The following is a 20,559-nucleotide window of genomic DNA, read 5'->3' on the forward strand; positions in this document are numbered from 1 at the left end:
GACTCCTGGCTTAGCAGGAGCACAGCAGCTACAACAGCCTAGCTTTCCCTCATGCTCCTGCCATCTTTCTTGAGGCTTAACTGCCCCAGGAAGGGAAAGCTTGCCCTCAGATAACTCACAGGGAGGCTGTCTGCTCCTTCTGCTAGCTGGTTCTGACATCTCAGGCACAGTTTACGTAGGACCCTGGACCAAATGAATCAAAAGTGACAGTTTTCTCCTCAAGTATGTTCTGAAAACACCAACACTTATTTGTCTACTAATACCCTTTTATTTAGTCAAAATTTAATCCACGCATGAGGTGGAAAAGCCATTTTTGCCATTGGAAACGACCTTCTTGTTCACTCTACTCTGCTTGGGTTCCAAACAGCTCAGTGTACGTCGGCCTGGAACTTAGTCTCTCTCTTAGAACACCTTCCTCCAAGTGATTCAGACCCAAGGCAGTTGACCCCAGTGGAGGGCATAGTAGTGGCAGCCTTTGGGTATTTGTCTGATGGCTGGGGTTGGTTGTCTATGGCTAGCTTTTCCACAAATGGAGAAAGGAGCAGAAGGTGCAGGCTCTGGGATCACACTTTCAGGCTCAAGGGCCCAAGTTGCTGTAATAACTTTCACAGCTCGCCTCTGACACAGTGTGTGTTTACTTTAAGTTGTTAGGCTCCCCAGGGAGGTTCCTGTCACAGAAGATGCAGCCCTTTCTCTAAACAAGCATTTTCCCTTCTGATACTCTGAAAAATACAGTAGCGGCTCACCCTCTGCAGCTTAATGCTTTGCAATTTGTTACCATCACGAGCCAGTAATATTAAAATGGAAAATTCTAGAAGCAAACCATCTCGAAACTGTAAGTGGTACACTCTTCTGAGTAGCATAATGAATTCCCATGCCATCCACTCTGTCCCGCCTGTGTGCAGCCTGTCCACCCTGTATGAGGGACTCACAGATCGGTCATTTTGTGGCCATCTCAGTTATCAGATTGGCTGCTACAGAATCAGGGTGCTTTGCTCTCAAATGACTGTTATCCTATTGTGTAATGTCCCTAAAGTGCAAGAGCAGTGATGGTGGCAATTTAATTACAATGTATTGTTGTTAAAATGATTTTATTACTAGTTGCTAGTTGCTGCTTTTACTGGGCCTATTTATAAATTAATCTCTGTCATAGGTATGCGTGGGTAGAAAAAGCCAAGTATACATGAGGCCAGCACGCTATGACTGCAACCATCTACTTGGGGTCTTAAACCATGTCACAAATAAAGGGGAAAATAACACATGCCATTCCCATGTAAAGTCCACAGTTATAGTACTTTTATAAAGTTGTTGTTCCTCTCAATTAGAGTTAAGTCCCATGGATCGTTTGCAACTGCAAAGCTTCATAATTTATAGGGTTTTGGGCAGGAAAGGACCTGGACAGATTATTTTTACAAGATGGGCCGTCTTGGCTTCTGTGGTGGCTCTGATCTGAAACTGGGTGAGTTCTCTGGGTGGTTTTATGGTTGAAGAGGAAGCTGAGATTGCCCAGGAGAGTCCTATTGTATTTGTTCATTGATTGGCTCTTTGACCAACTTCAGTTAGAACATGCTGCCTTTCAGGCTCAGAGGTTCCCCTTTTCAACAAGGGGGAGTTAGATTGAAACCTCCAGGCTCTACAGGGCCTGGTCTTATTCTAGTCCATAAACGAGCCTCTGGTTTGCCTATCAGAGGGGCTGGCAGGAGGCCAACTGGTCCTAAAAAATGCCAGACTTTGGGGTGGCAGGGAGTGGGGGGGATTAGTCACCAAGTGAAAATTTTCCTATACCCCAATGTTTCACCAGGAGCTAGAGACAGACTGCCAAAACCAACAGTTCTGCCTCTAGAGACGTGGAACTCATCTCTGAGAGCTGCCCAGCCCCTCATTCCGTGCAGGGGTAAGTTTCCCTCCCATCCTGTCCACTGTAGTGATGATGATCTAGACCAATGTCCTCCATGTCTGCACTTCAGGCAGCCTAGCGTGACCTGCAATGCCCTGTTAGAGACAGAGAATACCAGTCAGGAAGAACACTGCTAAGACTAACACTGTAGTCTTAGCTGACTGTGGCCAGTGGCGTGCATGATCCTAGGAAACTGTTGGTACTGGATAAAATCCAGCATGGCTATTCTGACGTCTCAAGTCTCATGGTTCCGTCTCTAGGGGTTACTTAGCAGGCATGTGTGAGTGACAACAAAGATGGGAAGGAAACTGGGTCACATCCTGAGCACTTCGTGTGCACAGAGCCTCAGTCTCAGTTACTTGGAATTCAGAATGCTTTTATCCATATGGACAGACCAGAGAGAACGCCGAAGTTTTCTCTATCTTTGAACATGAGTAGGAGTGAGGACAAAGAGTTGTGAATGAGCCAGACAGGCTTGGTAAAAAATAGAAGGGTGGATCAGTTCAAGTGGTCCCATCCAAAAAATCTAGTAGATGTGCTAAGGGTATTGCTTGTGGCAGAGTGCTTGCCTGGCATACACTGGGCCAGGAGTTCCTTCCCCAGCACACACTTCTCCAAAGTCATCAGAAAGTTGGACTGGCACCAGCAATTTCAGGATATACAAGAGGAAAGATATCTTAATGCTAATCACGAGTCCCCTCAGGTTTATAAAGATGAGTCTTAATCATGCAGGCAAACTCTGTCCTCTCCTCTAAATGCCCCCTTGATTTTGTAATTGAGATGTCCACAGTAGACATAAGCTTTCAAGCGTAGGATAATGGCAGGGTGCTGAATCACAAAACAGTGACCCAGCAGACCTCTGTGTACTTTTAAAAGAGAAAATGCCAGAGCGGAAAGAGGTTTGTGGGAAGAAGAGTCTTCAGAGGTATTCAGGTTGTGGCAGGAAGCATTATTGCCAAGAGAACTTAAGCCGGTAACTGGCAACCAAGCCCAGAATCAACTGGTTGGAAGAAAAAAAAAATGTATTCTTCGAGCTGGAACATTTTAGATACACAAAGAAATACCCCAATACATATCTCAAGAACTTCAAGAAAGCATAAGTCTTATAGATAAAAGTGATCATGTTGGTACCATGGTCTATACCTACAATACCAGTTACTCAGGAAGCTGAGACAGGAGGATTGAGAGATTGAGGCAGCACTGGTGGATGTCTATCAAATTTAAAAAGGAAAAGAAAGAGGAGAAAATGAATAAGTATCAATACAAAGATGAAAAAAATAGGCCCATAGTGCCAGTGTTTAGAAACAAGATGAAGAAACATCATAAATTATTTTGTGATACTCTGTATACACTTCCTCTGCTATTCCATGTTTTAAAGCAACCAGGAAGAGTCTGTTGTAGTCTACCAAACACTGAAGGAAATTCCATTGATAAATTTGTGGATAATGTGAACATCTGCAAAAACTTGTTAAATGAACAAAACATTGGAATGGCAGTTGTGTGAGTAGGGTTCACATGTTTAAAGAGACACTTCAAAACACAGCAATAGAGGGACAAAATCATCACCAACATACAAGGAAGCCTCTCAGATAAGAAAGGCCTCTCAGCTCCTGGGAGAGGGGGCAGCATTCATGGCCACCCTACAAAGTTATTGTACTCTATCCTTGTGGTTAAGAGCCAAAGGGACTCCTGCTACACCCTAATCTGCACATTGTCTTCTGTGCATTGCTCAGGCATCAGCATCACACAAGTGTGCAGGCACCTGCTTGCTGGATACATGCAGCACCTGCTTGCTATTTCCAGCTCTCTAGCTCAAAGCTCCTGGGTCACAGATCTAGAATCTGACCTTAGGAGGTATCTAGGAAAGGCATAACCCAAACCTAGAGTGCATGAAGTTACTGCGAAGGCCACTCTTCTGTTCCCATATAGAGCCCTGCCCTGCTGCTTGGGTCTTGATGGGGTCACCTGCTGCTCTGTGTATTGTAGATGCTGCTATCAAAGTCCCAACACCCTTTGACAGCTGTATGTCCCTTCACCACTGTCCAGATGGAGCTCACAACGGGCTTTTCATTGAAGGCCACTTTCTCAGACTCTGGTGTCCCATGCTCTGCACATGTCCCTCTGCTCAGGCCTGATGGAGGCCATGCCCAGGATTCCATGTGGTGTTGAGGATTTTCTGACTCTGAAAACCAGCTGCTGATCTGGAGGACAGCCTTCCCCATCTCAGTCTCTCCCAAGATCCTCCTCTTAAAACACAAATGGAGTCAGGAGCCCAGGGAGATTTCGTTTGGCTGGAAAGGGCAGTGCACAGCCTTTCAGAACACACCTATTTCCTGTCTACTAAGGGGGCTCCTTTAGAACCGCAGCCTTGGCTTGCTTCCCTCTGTTCGCTTGGTTACTTAGTATCTTCTTTTTAACGTGCTCAGAAGAACTCACACTACTCAGCAGGCTTGGCTTCTAAGTGGTTTCCATTAAATGCAACCTACTAGGGGGTCCCTGTGGTGGCCTCCCAGGCACCTACCTGTAGGGACTGCTTCCTTTCCAGCATATGTTCTCACTAGCTTGAAAACAAACAAACAAAAACACTTGCATCTCTTGTATTTTCTAAGTCAATTTCCTGTTTTAAAATTTGACCAAAAAGCCAGTCCTGCTCCAGGTAAGTCTGCTGTTCAACCTGCATCCCGTGTGTCTAAACTTAGCACCGTGGAATCCATATTCTCTGCCTCTGCCTTTTCTTTCCTCCCTCCCTTCCTCTCTCCCCCTCTTTCTCTCCATTTCTCAATATGTTCCTTAATTGCACAACAACATAATCTAAGAGAGATTACTTTCTCTGCAGGATTAGAAATCATGGTTAAATGACTATATGCCTGCGATTCATTTTGATTTTGCTACGTCATTTCTTTGGTATTGGTTTTATGCTCCATTTACTTCAGAATTGTCAGGTTCTAGAGAAAGAAGCCCCTCCCCCCTTTCCTCAGTTCTTTCCTCCCAGGGCACCTTAAAACTTTCTGATGAACAGTTTATCCGTATGTCTTGTTACACTGAGCTATGGGTTAAGTCATTCATAGTTTGCCCTCTATTCTATAGGGGATTTTGCCAGCATTGCTTTGCATTCTTAAAGCCTGATTAAGTGTCCTGTTTGACTACCTTGATGGATTATGCAGGTACACGAGCGTGACCAGATTTAGACTTTCATAATTAAGGGACATGTTAGAGGTCAGTTAAATTACCCAACCTATAGCAAACACCAACAACGTATAAATCCTATTGAGACAGACGTGAATGAGGCTGGTTGCCTTAGAGGACAGAGGGTAGGTGTTAAATTCACTCTAAGTGTAAATCTCGAGGCCCAGAGGCAGCACTAATCTGACTCTAGGAACTCGCAGGAACTGGCTGGTCCTGGGGGATCACCCACAACTACTGCCCAAGACAGAGCATCCTTCTTTTCTTCCCTAACTGCCCCATAGGGGAACCTCTTGTTGTACGTGGGAAATAGGCTTCCTTATGAAATAGATAAGCCAGTTGCACAGGAGGGCTCTGACTGGCAATGTATCACCCTTACTGGTAAAAGAATCCCCCGTTTTTTAAATTCAGGGGATGCCATTTCTATGTTCAATCTTGCAACTTGAGGCACATCATTACAAATGTTAGTTTGGGGGAGATCCTCCTCTATAGCTACTGAGGGTCCCTGATGGCTGCGTAACAAGAGCCAAATGGAGCCAATTCTGAGTATATAAAGAGACGGAGAGAGTAAGAATTGGGGTAGGGGGACAGAAAAAAAACCTTTCTTTAATCAGGAGACATTTTCCTCGCTTCTTTCTCCTCCTAGATGTTTGCCCATTAGAACACCAGAAGAGGCGAAGCTGGAATACTTAGATTTATATTAAGCTCAGCATATTATCTTATTTACTTACTATATATGTCTCCCAGTTTCCACATCTACAAGTGGAGATCCCTATCCAACCTCCCTCCAGGATTTTTTGTAAGGGTTACGTGAGGCATTCTAAGTGACTATTAATCTTAAAATAGCGGCAACGGGAAAAGTTCACACACCAGCACGGGTGAGACTCATAAAAGCTGGAACTCTAGATATTTAAGAGAGAGATTATAAGAACAAAGAAAATTCTCTGAGAGAAAGCCTATACATTTCTTATTAACATGGTAGTTTTAGGGTTCATTCCCAGCAACTCTATTGCTAGAATCACTCAGAAGATCCAGAACTTGAGGATCTGCTCTAGTGACAATCTTGAGAGATTCTTTCCTACCTTTGGCCAACTATGTCTATAAAGATGGTTGGTATCTAAGGCTGTGTGGCATGTGATCAAGGTCACACTTCTCAACATTGCTGTTATGGCACGTGAGGAGCCATCAACTATACATAAAAGAATGGACACAGCTGTGTGCCAATAAAATTTTACTTATGGACACACACACAGAATTTCATGCAGTCTTCACGAATCACAGTGCTTTAGTTTGGATCTTAAATGTCTCCCAATGGCCTATGTGTCAAAGGTTTGTTCACTAATGTGGAGTTAGGTGATAGGAGTCAATAGGTGATAGAACACTTAACAGGTGGGACCTAGTAGGGATTTTCATAGTAGTTTCCTACAATTGGTTTAATTGTGGAAGGAAACTCATTAAGATTCAGAAAAATCCTTAAGACTCAGGAAGAAGACAACTCAAAAATCTCAGAAAGTTCCTGAAACCAAACAAGATCCTTTCCATCCTCCAAGATAACACAAGCAATAAGGATTTCTCAGGAGGCAAGCCTCTGGCCTGTCAAGTTGCCTATAAGTGGTATTGCCTACACGTCCAGGGGTCCAACTTTTGTAAGTCTCACTTGTATTGGAGTGATTGTATTAGAATAGTATCAATAGAAGTCCATAGGTCAATGCAGGTATGCCCTCCAAGGGAGCTGAGAGACCTGGTCTCTTTCACCATTTCACTTCCTGCTTATGTGGTATGCTACTTTTTTTCACTCCTGACATTAAAATCATCCCACAGAGGCTTAAAGCAATGGGTACAAAGAATCGCCGACAGGAACCTCAACTCTATGAAACAAAATAATCTTTCCTTTTAAAGTTAATCATATCAGGTAAGCTTTGTAGTAACAGAGGTATTATTATTATTATTTTGAATTCTCTAATCATTTAAAAATGAAAAAGCAGCTCTTAGCTCACAGGCCACACATGTGATTTAGCCTGCGGGCTACACTTGGCAGTCCCCTGCTGCAGACTATTCCCGAGAACCCTTTCCATGGCCAGGTTGCCCGTGAGTATCAGAGAAAACGAAAGGGAGCAGGAACCTATTTAGGCCCATGACCCAGATCCTGTCTTCTTGACCTCCTCCACGACAAAGTATACAAAAAGTGCGTCAAATGGCAAGCTCGGAGCCTATTCTCAAGCTTTGCCAGGAAATATCACCCAGATCCCTGCAATCTAACCCGTGTGAAGAAACCACTAACAAACCCCACAGCAGCTGCAACAACAATAGTTAGGCCGGATTTCCTAGGGAGTGAATGGCTCATTTGTTCCTATGACAACCGAACTTTCAAAATGAGCAGGTCCTCTGAGTGCTGCATGCAGGGAAGGGTCTCCAATGGCTCTTTACATTATGTGCTGATTCTAGGCCTTCATCTACACCAGGGGACAGTGGTATTGCTTAGAGATGTGATCCAGTAAGCTAGTTATTTAGGGGAAGTTTTCTTGCATTGTTTATACCCCAGAATCAGCTGACAATCCTCTTGAAAACTGTTTTATTTTGGAAATGTCATTTCTTTGTTTGAATTGCCTTCTCTGAAGCCTATAGGCAGATATGCTTCTATTGCAGTGGTTCTCAATCTATAATTTGCAACCTCTTTGGGTGCCACATATCAGATATCCTGGCATATTAGGTATTTTACATCATGATTCATAACAGCAGCAAAATTACAGTTTTGAAGTAGAATGAAATAACTTTATGGTTGGGGTCACCACAATGTAAGGAACTATATTAAAGGGTCACAACACTAGGAAGGTTGAGAATCACTCTTGTATTGATTATATAATAGCATATAGAGTTACCAACAGCAAAGATTTATTAAGCATGTAGTATATGATGAGAAAAATTTCCATAGTCCTTTTCACCCAATCCCTACAAATTATTATTTTGTCTCACTCATAGTAGGCTGAAAATGGTCGCCCAAACCACCCATGTCCTTATCTTTGTAACCCACGAATGCTACTTTATGTGGTCAGAGGCTTTGCCATTGCAGTTACAAATCTTGTGTTTGTGAGGTTGTCCTTATACAAATGTTCTCATAGGAAGGAGGTAGAGGGCTTTGGCACAGCACAGGAAAGCAATGAGATGACTGAAACAAGATGCTACAGGACTGCCTCTGAAGATGAAGGAAGAGCTTAGAACTAAAAAGCAAGATTGCATGTTAAAAAACATAGTACTTACAGCTTTCAAGGAAGTGAGGCCCAGGCAGCACAGTGACCCAGAAACCCAGTGAAACCCTCGGAACCCTGAAACGATTAAATGTATATGTATGCATATATGTGTACATATGTATATATATTCTTATTTATTTTATTATATATATGTGTGTGTGTGTGTGTGTGTTGTGTTGTGTATTTGTGTCTTTGTCCATGAGTGTACATATATGTGGAGGTCAGAGGCTCAGCTGTTGTTCCTCAGGTACTGTTCACCTTAATTTTTGAGATAGAATCTTTCATCTGTCCTGAAACTCACTAACTACGCTGGGCTGGCTTGCTAGTGAGCCTGGGGATATATCTGTCTCTTCCTCCTTGGTTCTGGGCTTATAAGCATACACTTTCACACATAGCATGTTTACGTGAGTTCTGGGCATTGAACTCAGGTCTTCATGGTCATATAGCAAGCACATTACCAGTTCAGCTGAGTCCTCAGCCCCCATGCATTCTATTTTAATTCATAGAATGAAACTTGGAGCGTGACTGGGGACAAATATCTCAGCAACAAGAGCCTTGGATCTACAGTTTTTCTCAATATTTCGAATGAGATCTGCCCACTCCAGATCCTTACTCACTGTCTCTCACCTGACTCATCTGGTATGTGTTTTGACCTTACTTGCTTGTTTCTCTTGACTCGGGCTGCTGTGACAAGTTGCCATAGACACAGTGGCTTGAACAACAAACTTGGGTTTTTCAGAGTTCTCAAGGTTAAACGTTTGAGATCAGAATGCCCAGTAAGGTTGGGTTCTTGGAGCAGTCTTCTAGCTCTAGAGGTTTCTTTTGTAAAAGAAAAATCCCATTTCTGTAGGTTTGACTTTCATGCTCTAATTGTCTTACAAAAGCCTTCCCTCCTAAACCCACCATCTTGTTAAATACACAGGATTTAACATATATGTGAAATTTTGTTATTATTGTGTGAGTGTGCACATGAGTGAGTGCACAAGTGTGGGCACACCCATGATATGGTGTGTATGTGGAAGTCAGAGGAACTATGAGGAATCAGTTTTTCCTTGCACTACAGTATGCATGTATTCCAGGAGTCAATTGAAGGTTATCATGCTTGCAGGCAGCTCACTGGTTTTAATGTGTAAAATTTTTGGCAGGACACACGTTCTCTCTAGAACACTGTGTCCTTTTTCACTCACCCAGTTTCTCCCACTGCTACTGATTTTTCTCCTCTCATAAGTAGTTTTATATTTATTTATTTATTTATTTATTTATTTATTTATTTATTTTGGTTTTTCGAGGCAGGGTTTCTCTGTGTAGCCCTGGCTGTCCTGGAACTCATTCTGTAGACCAGGCTGGCCTCGAACTCAGAAATCTGCCTGCCTCTGCCTGCCTCTGCCTCCCAAGTGCTGGGTTTAAAGGTGTGCACCACCACTGCCCGGCCATAAGTAGTTTTATAATCCACATTGTATCTTTGTGTGCTAGAGGCTGCATATGAGTAAATTCCTTAGTGGGCATTGGGGCCATATCCCTAAGCATGCACGCACGTGTGTGTGTGTGTGTGTGTGTGTGTGTGTGTGTGTGTGTGTGTGTGTGTGTGTGTATACACATATACATGTACTTGTACTTTACTTTGACAACACTGGCTTTCTTCTTTTTCTTTTCAGTTCCCTTACTTGAATAAATAAGAACTTCTGCTTTTCAGAACATCTTGCTCACTTCCTGCTTAGATTTATTTTTTTGTATTTTTGAGACCAGGCCTCAAATAGTCATACTGGCCTCAAAGTCACCACGAAGTCAAGGATGACTTGAGCTTCTAGATCTTCTAGTCTCCAACTCCTAAATGTTGGGATTCAAGGCATGAGCCACCACGCCTGGCTTTCTGGTTCATACCAAACATTCAGAAGCCACTTCTAATGTTCCCTCTTTCTCTTGAAGGGTTTTTGTTTTGTTTTTTTGTTTTGTTTTTTCTTTTCAGAAAGTGACTTCTGGTTTAAGGTCCCCTCCTCTTGTAACTAAAATCACAAATGAAAGGAAAAGAGACAAACGAAGCACAGCTCCAGAACACCATAGTAACTGTTTCCGGGCACATAGTGGGAGCCTAGAAGCTCCTGATGTGTGCTAATTCTGCCTTAGCAGCATACTGACCAGCGTGTCATGACAGGCAGCCTGAGGCTGCTGCCCTGCAAACCAGTCATTCAGCCTTCAAAAGCTCAGATCCATTCAGAAGACAGAGTGAGCACCACCCCTGCTGGAGCACTGGGAGTCCAGCTTGCCTGTCTGCTGACCCTAGAGTCTATCCACAATCACCTTAGTCTAAAGACTGTTGAATGGTTTTCATGATGACCTGCTTTTCTTCCTGAACTTCCTGAACATGGTGTCCAGCTACCAGGCTCATTTCTAGCCACACCCACACCCCTAGTAACCCCCAAGGGATTGTTACTCCAAAGTGGAGGCTCCTCAAAGCCAAAGGCAGGCAATGTTCCCTTGTCTAGGGCTCTGACTGTATCCTTCCCATCATTTCTCAGCCCTCTGAACTTGGCCTGGTCATGCCACACCTCTTTGCTTTTATACGTGCTATTCTCTCTGCTGAAATCTTCTTCTCTACCCTCCTCTGTGCCTCTCTGCCCAACAACAAAACTCTACACACCAGGGTTATTAAGATCATGGCCTTTGGATTTAGAGAGGCCAGTGATCAATGTGTTTTAACTCCACAAATATTTACTCGATGTCTTGTCTTCTCTGTGCCACTGGAGTGTAATTTCTACAGTATTAGCTCCATAGCCTTTACAGTGTTAGCTGGAAGCTCTGGCCCCAGGTTTGCACATCTACAAAGCAAGGATCATGCCCATGAGGCACTGAGCGTGGCCCTCAACACACACAGGCAGACCCTTCCTGTGGGAGATGTTGTCCAGCTACTTTTATCAATTTTTTTTGAAGTTTCAATTAACATTTGATAATCCAAACCTTGCTCTCTTCAAATCACTGTGTCTCACTGACACCTCCTGCCTCTGAGACATCCCTTCCACAAAGCAGTTATCCTTTGGTTTCCTTGGCTAATTCTCACAGTATTCCTGGATGAAAACTTCATCTCCTCTGTTCCTTTATTCCAAGTGGCCAGAGCTTATTCCTGAGCTGTAATTACTCTGCAGAGAAGTCCCACCTCCAAATAGATGCAGCATCCCAGACAGTGAGGCAGCACATATGTCCCTGTTCTCTCCCTGACAGACCCAATTTTCTTGCCTCTTGTCCAGGTGAGTGAAAGGACACATGAGACTTGGCTACAATCTGAGGGAGAATCTTAGACACAGAATAGCTAATCACATGATGTTTAATGTCCTGGAACATCAAATCTCAGCTAGTCCATGTGACCCAATCCGGCTGTCATCCTACACCTTAGGTGAGCACATCCCCAGCCGTCTGGGCTCACATTTATCCGGAGAACAGCAAGCATCGTGAGGTTAGCACTTTCTCCACCCAGCTAGTCCTTCTCTTTTTCTTATTTTTTAATTTTTAAAATGTGCTTCAATGTTCTCTTTAAAGGAATAATAAAAAAAAAAAAAAAAATCCATTGAATCACCCCAGAAACCAAAGTTGGGTGGCAGAATCCAGGCTCAGCTGTTTGCTCAAGACTTAGTTTCATTTACTCAGCGAATGGTGAGACCAGCACCGCGCCTCGGTGTCTCCTTTTCACTTTCGCCAGCTCAAGCTACATTTGTCCCACTTAAGTCCTGGTTCACGGCGGCAACAGTAGAACGCTCCCAGCTGAACTCCTCTCAGTATATGCCACCTCTCAAATGCACTGGGGTTAAGTTTCTCATACATGCTTCAGGACATAGGCAAAGCACAGTACTCCTCTTTGCTGGCCTTGTTCCTGGGGAAACCCTGGCATTGGAAGCTACTTTTGAAGTGCTCGCTGCTTTGATGGATGGCATGACAAGAACTCTAGAGGGGGCGGGTGAAGGACAGAGACTTTTTGACAAAAGAGACTTGCTGCTCACCCAATTTGCAAAATGGCTAAGGTGGAAAGCCAGCGCAGGCGCAGGATTTGGCAAGAAAAGCTTATTGGAAGACCACAGATCATCTGTTCTTGGGGGCAGGGCTAAGCTTACATCTGGCTTCATATCTAGACTGTTCTTTCCTCTTTCTTTTTGGTCTTCTTTGTTATTTTCAGAAGGCTGTCCCACTCTCCCTGGCCCTTCTTTCCTCACAGCTCCCCAGGGCTCTCCATGGCCCTCAAAGACTCACCATAGCTGCAAAAAGCCCTGGGTTGCTGATAACCTCGTCCCTCACCCATACCAACTCGGTACCCGTATTGCCCACCTGAAGCTTTAATTTCCCCATAGGCACCAGCGGCCATTTCCTCAGACCTTACCACAGCTCTGGTAGATGACTTCCAAGCCCCTACTGCTGCAGGCTATGTGCGTGGGCCAACCTTTTTCTCTGCCATGGCTACTGCTGCTCGGAGAAGTCAGAATCCACACAAGGAGGGCAGCTGTGACACCACCGTTCATGGTGAGAGATTGTGTGTGACCAATGATAAACCAGTCCAATAAAAAGGCCTCCGAGGTTCTTCCTCCTCCCCCTCATGAGAGGGATGGTGCGTTCAGTTTCACTTCTCAATAGTACTAGTTAGTCTCTGGGCACTACACTGTGAGAGGACAAGACAGAGAGCAGGGAGGGGCATTTGAATACTGTTTGGGGGGGGCTTCACAACACTTGAAATAGTGTGTGTGTTGGTGCATGGTCTTGTGTGTCTGCGCATGCGCATGTGTGCAGGTATGGGCTAGGTTGGGAGGTGACTTCTTGCTTTCACAGAAAGAGGTCCCGCATGACTTCTCAGAACAGCCCCTTTTAGAGTCTACGTCCCCCAGTGGAGCTGTAAACTCAGGAAAAATGATAGAAAACACCATGTGTTTTCTATCAGCATGCACAGCACTGATGTGGGTCTCAGAGCTGGCCAGTGCCAGCAGGCACATTTGGCGTTTTGAGGGTGGTATATTAGCACTTAGGATCTGGAATAGGGTTTTTGGATTTGGTGCTCTTTGGGCTTTGGCCTGGGGTTGGGATTCAGAGTCAGCAGTACACTGCCCAGCAGAGTAGGACCTTGTCCTTGGAGCCTCACAGAGCAACTCTGGAGCTGGGTGAGGCATTCCCTCTGAGAAGTAAGCCATCTTCCACTTCTAAACATTTTTATTTAATTTATTTGTAATGTATATGTGTGTGTTCCTCTCTCTCTCTCTCTCTCTCTCTCTCTCTCTCTCTCTCTCTCTCTCTCTCTGTGTGTGTGTGTGTATGTGTGTCTGTGTGTGTGTATAAGCATGTGGAAGTCAGAAGGTAACTTCTGGGAGTCAGTTCTCTCCTTTCCCTGTGTGTTCTGGGAATGACACTCAGGTCACCAGGCTTGTGAGATAAGAGCTTTTACCAACGGAGACATTTCATTGGGCCATGGCCTCCTTTAAGGCTAGTTCAACTTCTGGCCACTGGAGAGGTGACCGATACCACTTCTCACACCAAGATGCTCACCTCCGTGGACTCTTGCTGCTCTGCCTCAGCACAGTAAGCATTCTTAATCCTAACTCCACTTTATTCAGCTCATCAGACTCACAGCCAAGGTCAGCAGTGCTTCAGAGCAACAGGAAACACTATTTCCCATGGCAGGAAGAGATAAATTATATTCCGTTGGGAATGTACAATATATTTTTAGAATACTTCTCAATAAAAATATTATCTCCTTGCATGACAGATGGCATTTCTCTATAACATGTAATGCAACCTTATAGGGAAAAGGAACAAGCCACTCCCTCAAGGAATTATGTGAACTTTTTTTTTTTTTTTTTTTTTTTTTTTTACCAAGAGCCTGAACTTGTGGTCTTGGCTCACTTGTTTCAGAAATCAATCCACAATGATATCATCTTGAGTTCTGTGATGATACGGATATTAACCATCTCCTAGAGTCCCATGTGCTGCTAAGTGCTTGGTCATCTGCCTGGGGCACTATTGAGATGTGGTGAGCCCTTTAAGTTAGGCCATCTTCAAGAGGATATTGGGATTCTAGCTCTTCCTATCCCTCTCTTTGCTTTGTGTTCGAGCTGCCATGTGCCGATCAGGTTTCCTCCACAGGCAGCCCCACCATAACACGATCCACTTCAGTCTATAAAACAATGGGGCAGTGTGTCCATGCTCGGAACCCCCTGAAGCCGTGGGGCAACACCAACTTTTCCTCCTTTCATTTATTTGTCTAAGGCACTCTGTCAAAGTGACAGAAAGCTAGCACAACTACAGTGGTTTGAATAAGCATGGCCCCACAGGCTCACATATTTTAAAGAATAGTCACTATCAAGTGGAACTGTTTGAAAAGATTAGAAAGATTGGAGGTGTGGCCTTCTTGGAGGAAGTGTGTCACTGGGGGTGGGTTTTGAGGTTTTAAAAGCCCATGCCAGTGCTATCTCTATGTCTGTCTCTCTCTATCTCTATCTCGTCTTGTCTCTGTCTCTCTGTCTCTCTCTGTCTCTCTCTGTCTCTCTCTGTCTCTCTCTGTCTCTCTCTGTCTCTATCTCTATCTCTATCTCTATCTCTATCTCTATCTCTATCTCTATCTCTATCTCTATCTCTCTGCCTGTGGCTTGTGATTCAAGATGTAGCTCTCAGATACTTCTCCAGCACCATGCCTGCTTGCCTACTGTGCTCCCTGCCATGACAATAATGGACTAAGCCCCTAAAACTGTGAGCCAGCCCCCAGTTAAATGCTTTCTTTTATAAGAATTGCCTTGCTCATGGTGTCTTGTCACAGCAATAGAACAGTGACGAAGACGAGTTTTTAAACTAGAAACTTCATAAAGACAACAAAACATTCTTTGAGAATATCTTGTTCCTTACTATAGAATAAGATTCAAATCATCTTATGATAGCTATTTAAAATACAGTTATGTATATGTAAATGTTAACCATCCTGCCAGGCTCTGGTATCATCTTCCCTCCTCCCCTCAACCCCTTTAGCAAATTGTGGCTAAAATGGCAATGTCTCTGCCTGTGGCTGCATTTCTCCTCTGCTTTTTGACAGTCCTCTTCCTCTGTCTCCCACTAAGCTCCTTTCATAGTGGTCATATTCGGAGTGCTGCCCTCCTTTTCCTGCCAGATGAAAATAAGACTGACTAAAGATGGAGAAAAAACAGCAAGGAGTGGAAGGAGGAAGGAAGACAAGGTGAGCTGGGAAAGGGCGGCTGCTGAGTGGGCTGAAGCATCCTGTCTGGGTGGGATGAGCCAAAGATATCTAAGAACAGAGTGTAAGCACTTAAGAGGCCGATATAGGGGGATTAGGACTTTGAGGCTGGCCTGAGCTTCATAGTGAGAATCTTTCTCAAAAAAGTAATTGTTCCCCCCAACCAAACAGTAATAAAACATGTTCTGATTTGTTTGATGTACAGTGTGATAGCCTCCTTTAGATCAACTTACATACCAGGAAATTCATGTCCTCCCTGTCTTCCTGGTGTGTGTGTGTGTGTGTGTGTTTGTGTTATGTCTGTGTGTTCAACGGAAAGAGATTCATCTTTGCATCAATTTACTGTGAAATAAGAGGCTAATGTCATGGAGATCCAGCCCCTTGGGAAGTTGATTGAGTTCCAGTGTGGATATCGAACTTCCTTAGGACAAGGAAGTAGTTTGGATCAGTTTTATCTCCCTCTTCCATGCTGCTCTGAACATTAATGCTGGCTTTAACGGCAACGGTTCTTTCATTCTTCTTTGGTTTCCATGGTGCCCACCATCCTCTCACTGCCACAGGATACTCAATACAGTCCAGAACTGCACAACCATTGTCAACAATTGCCCATACTTACAAAGGTGGCCATCAGGAGCAGCCTTGTACATGTTGTGTTTACCACATTGCTTGCATCCTTTTCTCTGTGCTAATTTAGTCTCAGGTTGCCTTGTTTACTGTAATACCTGACAGAGCCCACTGCTAATGATGTCAGTAAGAGGCCTCAAGAAGTAACTGACTTAGAAAGCAAGTTCAAAGTGATTAGGAGCTACAAAGGTAGAGAAATCAGAGGCCATTGCTGACCATGTCATCAGAGGCCATTGCTGACCACATCATCAGGGGCCAGTGTGCTGTGGGTGTGAGATTGAAGAATAAAATTAAAGGAGACTATTGAAAAGCCAGTTTTGAGATGAGATTCACAGACATTTAAAGCAGGCCTATATTAAATATGGAGAAAAAAAGAGAGATGTAATGGAAGATACAGAAGTGTGTTTATCCTAACACTATAACCCTCATGGTCAGACAAGAAGTTTGTTTTCAACATTGCAATAAAAACCTTGACTCATGTGCACATTTGAATTTACTCCTGTTTCTGAGCAGCTTCAAAGATTGGAGGATCTTTGCACAGTAGGCAGAGTCTGGAAGGCCGATGTCAAGGCATTTTGGAAGGAGTTTTGGAAATGGTAGATTGTTTATGTATAGAAGAAATTTTGTTATGTGGGCTGAATCCTCAGTGCCATCCAGATCTGTGTAATGCTCTCTGTGACATCACATAATGGCCCAATGTTTCCTATGACATATTTCTCAGTGTGCCCCATTGTTAAGCATCTATGACTGGACAGAAAGCAAAATGTTTCTCTCACTTTGACCCTGGTTTCTTTCTCCTTTCTGCTGTGTCCTGTCTCTTGGTTTCTGTCACACCATGGTGAGAGGAGACAGGCTTTTTAGACTTCTAGAGTTCATGAAAAGTATAAACTGCTCTTATGTGAAGGTCAAGGAGATATGCCTTAGTAGAAGTAAAAATAGATCTATTTGTTCAGCACAAACTTGCTTAATAGAGGGAAAAGAGATGAGATATGTTGAGGCCCACACTGCCTGGTGTGGGGGTTCCGGCCCCAGCTGCTGCTCCGGTCTGTGGGTCAGGGTCTAGCAAGAGAGAGAGTGGGGATGGAGGAGACTCGAAGAATGGAGACAATGGGTGTGTGGTCAAGTCTCTAGTCTCTAGTCTCTAGTTTCTAGTCTCTAGTTGTCTCTAGTCTCAAGTCTCTAATCTTTAGTTGTCTCTAGTCTCTAGTCTCGTTTATTGCAAGGAAATCCTGGGTATTTACAAGCACACCCAGGGGAACACAGCTGAAGACACTTTACCATATGCACCTTGCAGCTAAACAACACTAAACAACAAAACAAGATATGTGGGAAAAATAAGATGTTTATCAGAGTATGCTCAGCTGTTGTGGGCTGTTGAAAAACAAGTCTCTTGTCAGGGTATATGGCTCAAGATGGCTGCAAAGACCGTAGCTGCTTTCTGCTAGGAGTCAGCTCCCAACAGAGGTATTTTATTTTCATGGATTGATTGAGTGTGTGTGTGTGTGTGTGTGTGTGTGTGTGTGTGTGTGTAAATGCATACATGCATGCATACACATGCCACCCACACTTCCACCCTTATGGACGTTAGAAGACAAACAATGGTAGTTACTTCCTACTTCCACCATTCGAATTCTAGAAATCAGATTGTCAGGCTTAGTTCTCATTATCCTTAGATGCTGTGCCATCTCTCTAGCCTTGTTTGTTTGTTTATCTATTCTAGGTATGCTCTCACTCCGTATCCATCCTGATGGTGAATTCACAATGGATCCCAGGCTGGCCTTGAACTCATAGCAGTTCTCTTGCCTCAGCTTCTCAAGTGCTTGGATTTTAGGGATGAACTTCCATTCCCAGCTGGAAAAGAGATTTGAAGACTGAAAAGCAGGGCTCTTTGATTGAACTTTCTGAAATATGTCATTGGCTGCTGCATATATACAATAAACTATAAAATTTCCCCAGACCAGTAGCTCATTAAGTTTTCTCCATTAACCATTTTCTCTAATGTATTAACCATAGCAGACTTCTAGGAAATGCCAGTCTCTCCTCATTTTGGTATTGTTGCTGCATTTGTTATCGTTATTAATGCCTAATTATTCCAAGAACATAATATGTAAAGTATTTTGTTTCTAACTGGATCTATAAATTCTATAGTAAACTCTAAGCAGAAATGAATTTTTGTTTGAGGAATGTATTTGCTATTCAAGGGAAGAGGAAGGCACTATAGATCAGCTAGATCAATTTCCCAATGATTTAAAGGGCAGTACATTGCAGCATCTGATTAAAGCAGCAGAAATTACTCAGAGATTCAGGGCGTGGAGATCTCATTTGGAAAGACGGATACTCATTGTACTCCGAAGTGTGGGATAAATTAGCAATGCGTAGCTAAAACTCTGCCCCGAAAATTGAGAATGCTTTCAAGATGGAAAGAATTTCAGTAAGTTCAAGGAGAGAGCCCTGGGGAAACTAAAAGCATGTAAAGAATAGGTAGGTGGCTGTTTCATGACAGGTAGTGAAAAGATGGCTCTTATGTGGTAGGTGTCACAGGGGCTTCGGCTTCTATATATGTCTCCAACTCTGGGTGATTTCAGAATGTCCAGATGTTGCTACAAGGATGTGTGCTTGCCACGTTTAAGTCAACTCTCTGCACTGTATATGATGCTGGACTGGCTGATGGTAGCTGAAATTAAATAACTTCTTACCCCAACAGCAGGCATGAAAAGCCCTTATTTTGAGTTGTTGGTCAGGGTCCAACTTTTGTTCAACAGTCTCCCCAAACATTATAAGCTATTGGTGTTGCCCAACAAAGGTGGAAGGTAAGTGCCTGTTGCTGAAAACACTACACATTTCAGATATAGGGTGCAGAGCTGGAACTAGCCTCAAAGCCTCCTTTCTGAGGACTACCTTTCATGGTACCAAAAGGTACCACAAAGAGAAGCAACAACAGGCCTACCCAGATGTGATGTCTGTGAACCACAGCAATGAACCAGCAGGGCACTAGTACTGTCATCTGTAGCAGTGGCACAGACACCTTGGCAGTAACCAACAACTCTCTAATTGGACTTGAGACATGGTGAACTAGAGGGAAGCCCATCACTGAGGGAAGTCAGGGCAGGAACCTGAATAAGGAACTTAGAGGCAGGAACTGAAGCAGAGGCCCTGGAGGTATGCAGCTTTCCTGGCTGGCTCTCCACACCCGTGTTCAGCTGCTTTTTGTATCTCCCATGGCTACCGGCTTCAATATAACACTACCCACAGTGGACTAGGCCTTCCCACATGAACTATTAATCAAGGCACACTACACTGATGGCTACGTTTTCTCAAACGTCCTAGTTTGAGAAGAGGTTCGCTCTTCCTAGTTCATGACAAGCTGACAAAAACTAGCTATCCCAGGATCTCTCCTTGTTCATACTTTCTGAAATTTTCTGTTTCTCCCTCTCGGTTGTGTATGCTCACTGTATAGTGCACAAGAAGTAGCCAGTAAAACAGTTTATATTGAATGGGTGAAATTCCAAGATCTCATGGACCAAGGGAGAAGGTCTTTTGGTCAAGTCTGCTGACCTTCCAGATTCCATTGATCATCATCAGAAAGGCAAGACAAGGAACTTCTTATCAAAGAGTCTGTGACACCCCCAACATTAACAAAACTGCAGAAGCATCTTTTACTAAAAGTAGGTCAGCTTTCTTATTTCCTCTTTTCATTTCCCATGCATTTTAACTGAAGAACTTTTCAGGCAGGGAGGCTAAAGAAAGGCTGAAAAAAAAAAAAAAAAAACACTAATAACCTCAACCTCCAACGATCTCCATTGAGTCTTGATGAGATTTCATTTGAATGTGTGCACACACATCTGACCTAAACAACTGACACTGGGTATTTGTTTCCTTTCATTATATAATCTTAATGACCGTGAGTTCTTCTGCTGTATAGATGGCATCTGTTTATACTTTGGACACTCAGCTCGTTGTCAATAGCAAAATAATAAGAGTTAATGCTGAGGGGAATTTCTTTGTTATGTTTGAACTTAGCCACAATTATCTCTTCAGAGTAAGTTTCTCAAAGTGAAGTTCTTAGTGAAAAGAATTACCAGACATTTTAAGGCTCCAGACACATACAATCCTATTTTTACCCAGGGACACTGGGCAATTTAACAATTCTCTCAGCAGTTGCGTATTATTATTGATTGTTTTTGGCCATTTTAGTAGACAAACATTAGTGTCTCCTTATGTCTATTTACATTTCTTTCAGCATAATAATCTTAGCATCTTTCACGGTGCTCTGCTGGCCACGTGTATTTCTGCCTTTGTAAATTCTTGTGTGTGATCATTGACTATTTTTCTCTTATGTTAAATTCAAATGAAGGAAATAAAAACTAGGCATTTAGACCATCATGAAAATCCCATCA

At 43.5% G+C, this 20,559-nt stretch overlaps 1 protein-coding gene and 1 long non-coding RNA gene across 4 annotated transcripts in view; one reads left to right on the forward strand and one right to left on the reverse strand.

The window, feature by feature from the left end:
* The window catches only part of Ly86 (lymphocyte antigen 86), a 66,144-nt gene extending 53,240 nt beyond the window's left edge, over positions 1–12,904 (reverse strand). Inside the window, exon 1 of one of the 3 annotated variants that reach the window (XM_076939183.1) lies at positions 12,692–12,903. In XM_076939183.1, coding sequence (XP_076795298.1) covers positions 12,692–12,830 — 139 coding nt within the window. In that variant the 5' untranslated portion in view covers positions 12,831–12,903. Of the gene's footprint in view, positions 1–12,691 lie in introns of all 3 variants that reach the window. The other 2 variants (XM_034510708.3, XM_076939182.1) reach the window with 2 other exon arrangements.
* LOC143443311 (uncharacterized) lies at positions 8,839–19,704 on the forward strand. Its single transcript, XR_013112168.1, has 3 exons — positions 8,839–8,967; positions 15,405–15,520; positions 17,883–19,704. It is a non-coding gene; the product is annotated as an uncharacterized LOC143443311 (long non-coding RNA).
* The last annotated feature ends 855 nt before the right edge of the window (positions 19,705–20,559 follow it).

Source organism: Arvicanthis niloticus, chromosome 8 (assembly GCF_011762505.2).
Source record: "Arvicanthis niloticus isolate mArvNil1 chromosome 8, mArvNil1.pat.X, whole genome shotgun sequence".
NCBI classification, from domain to species: Eukaryota; Metazoa; Chordata; class Mammalia; order Rodentia; family Muridae; genus Arvicanthis; species Arvicanthis niloticus.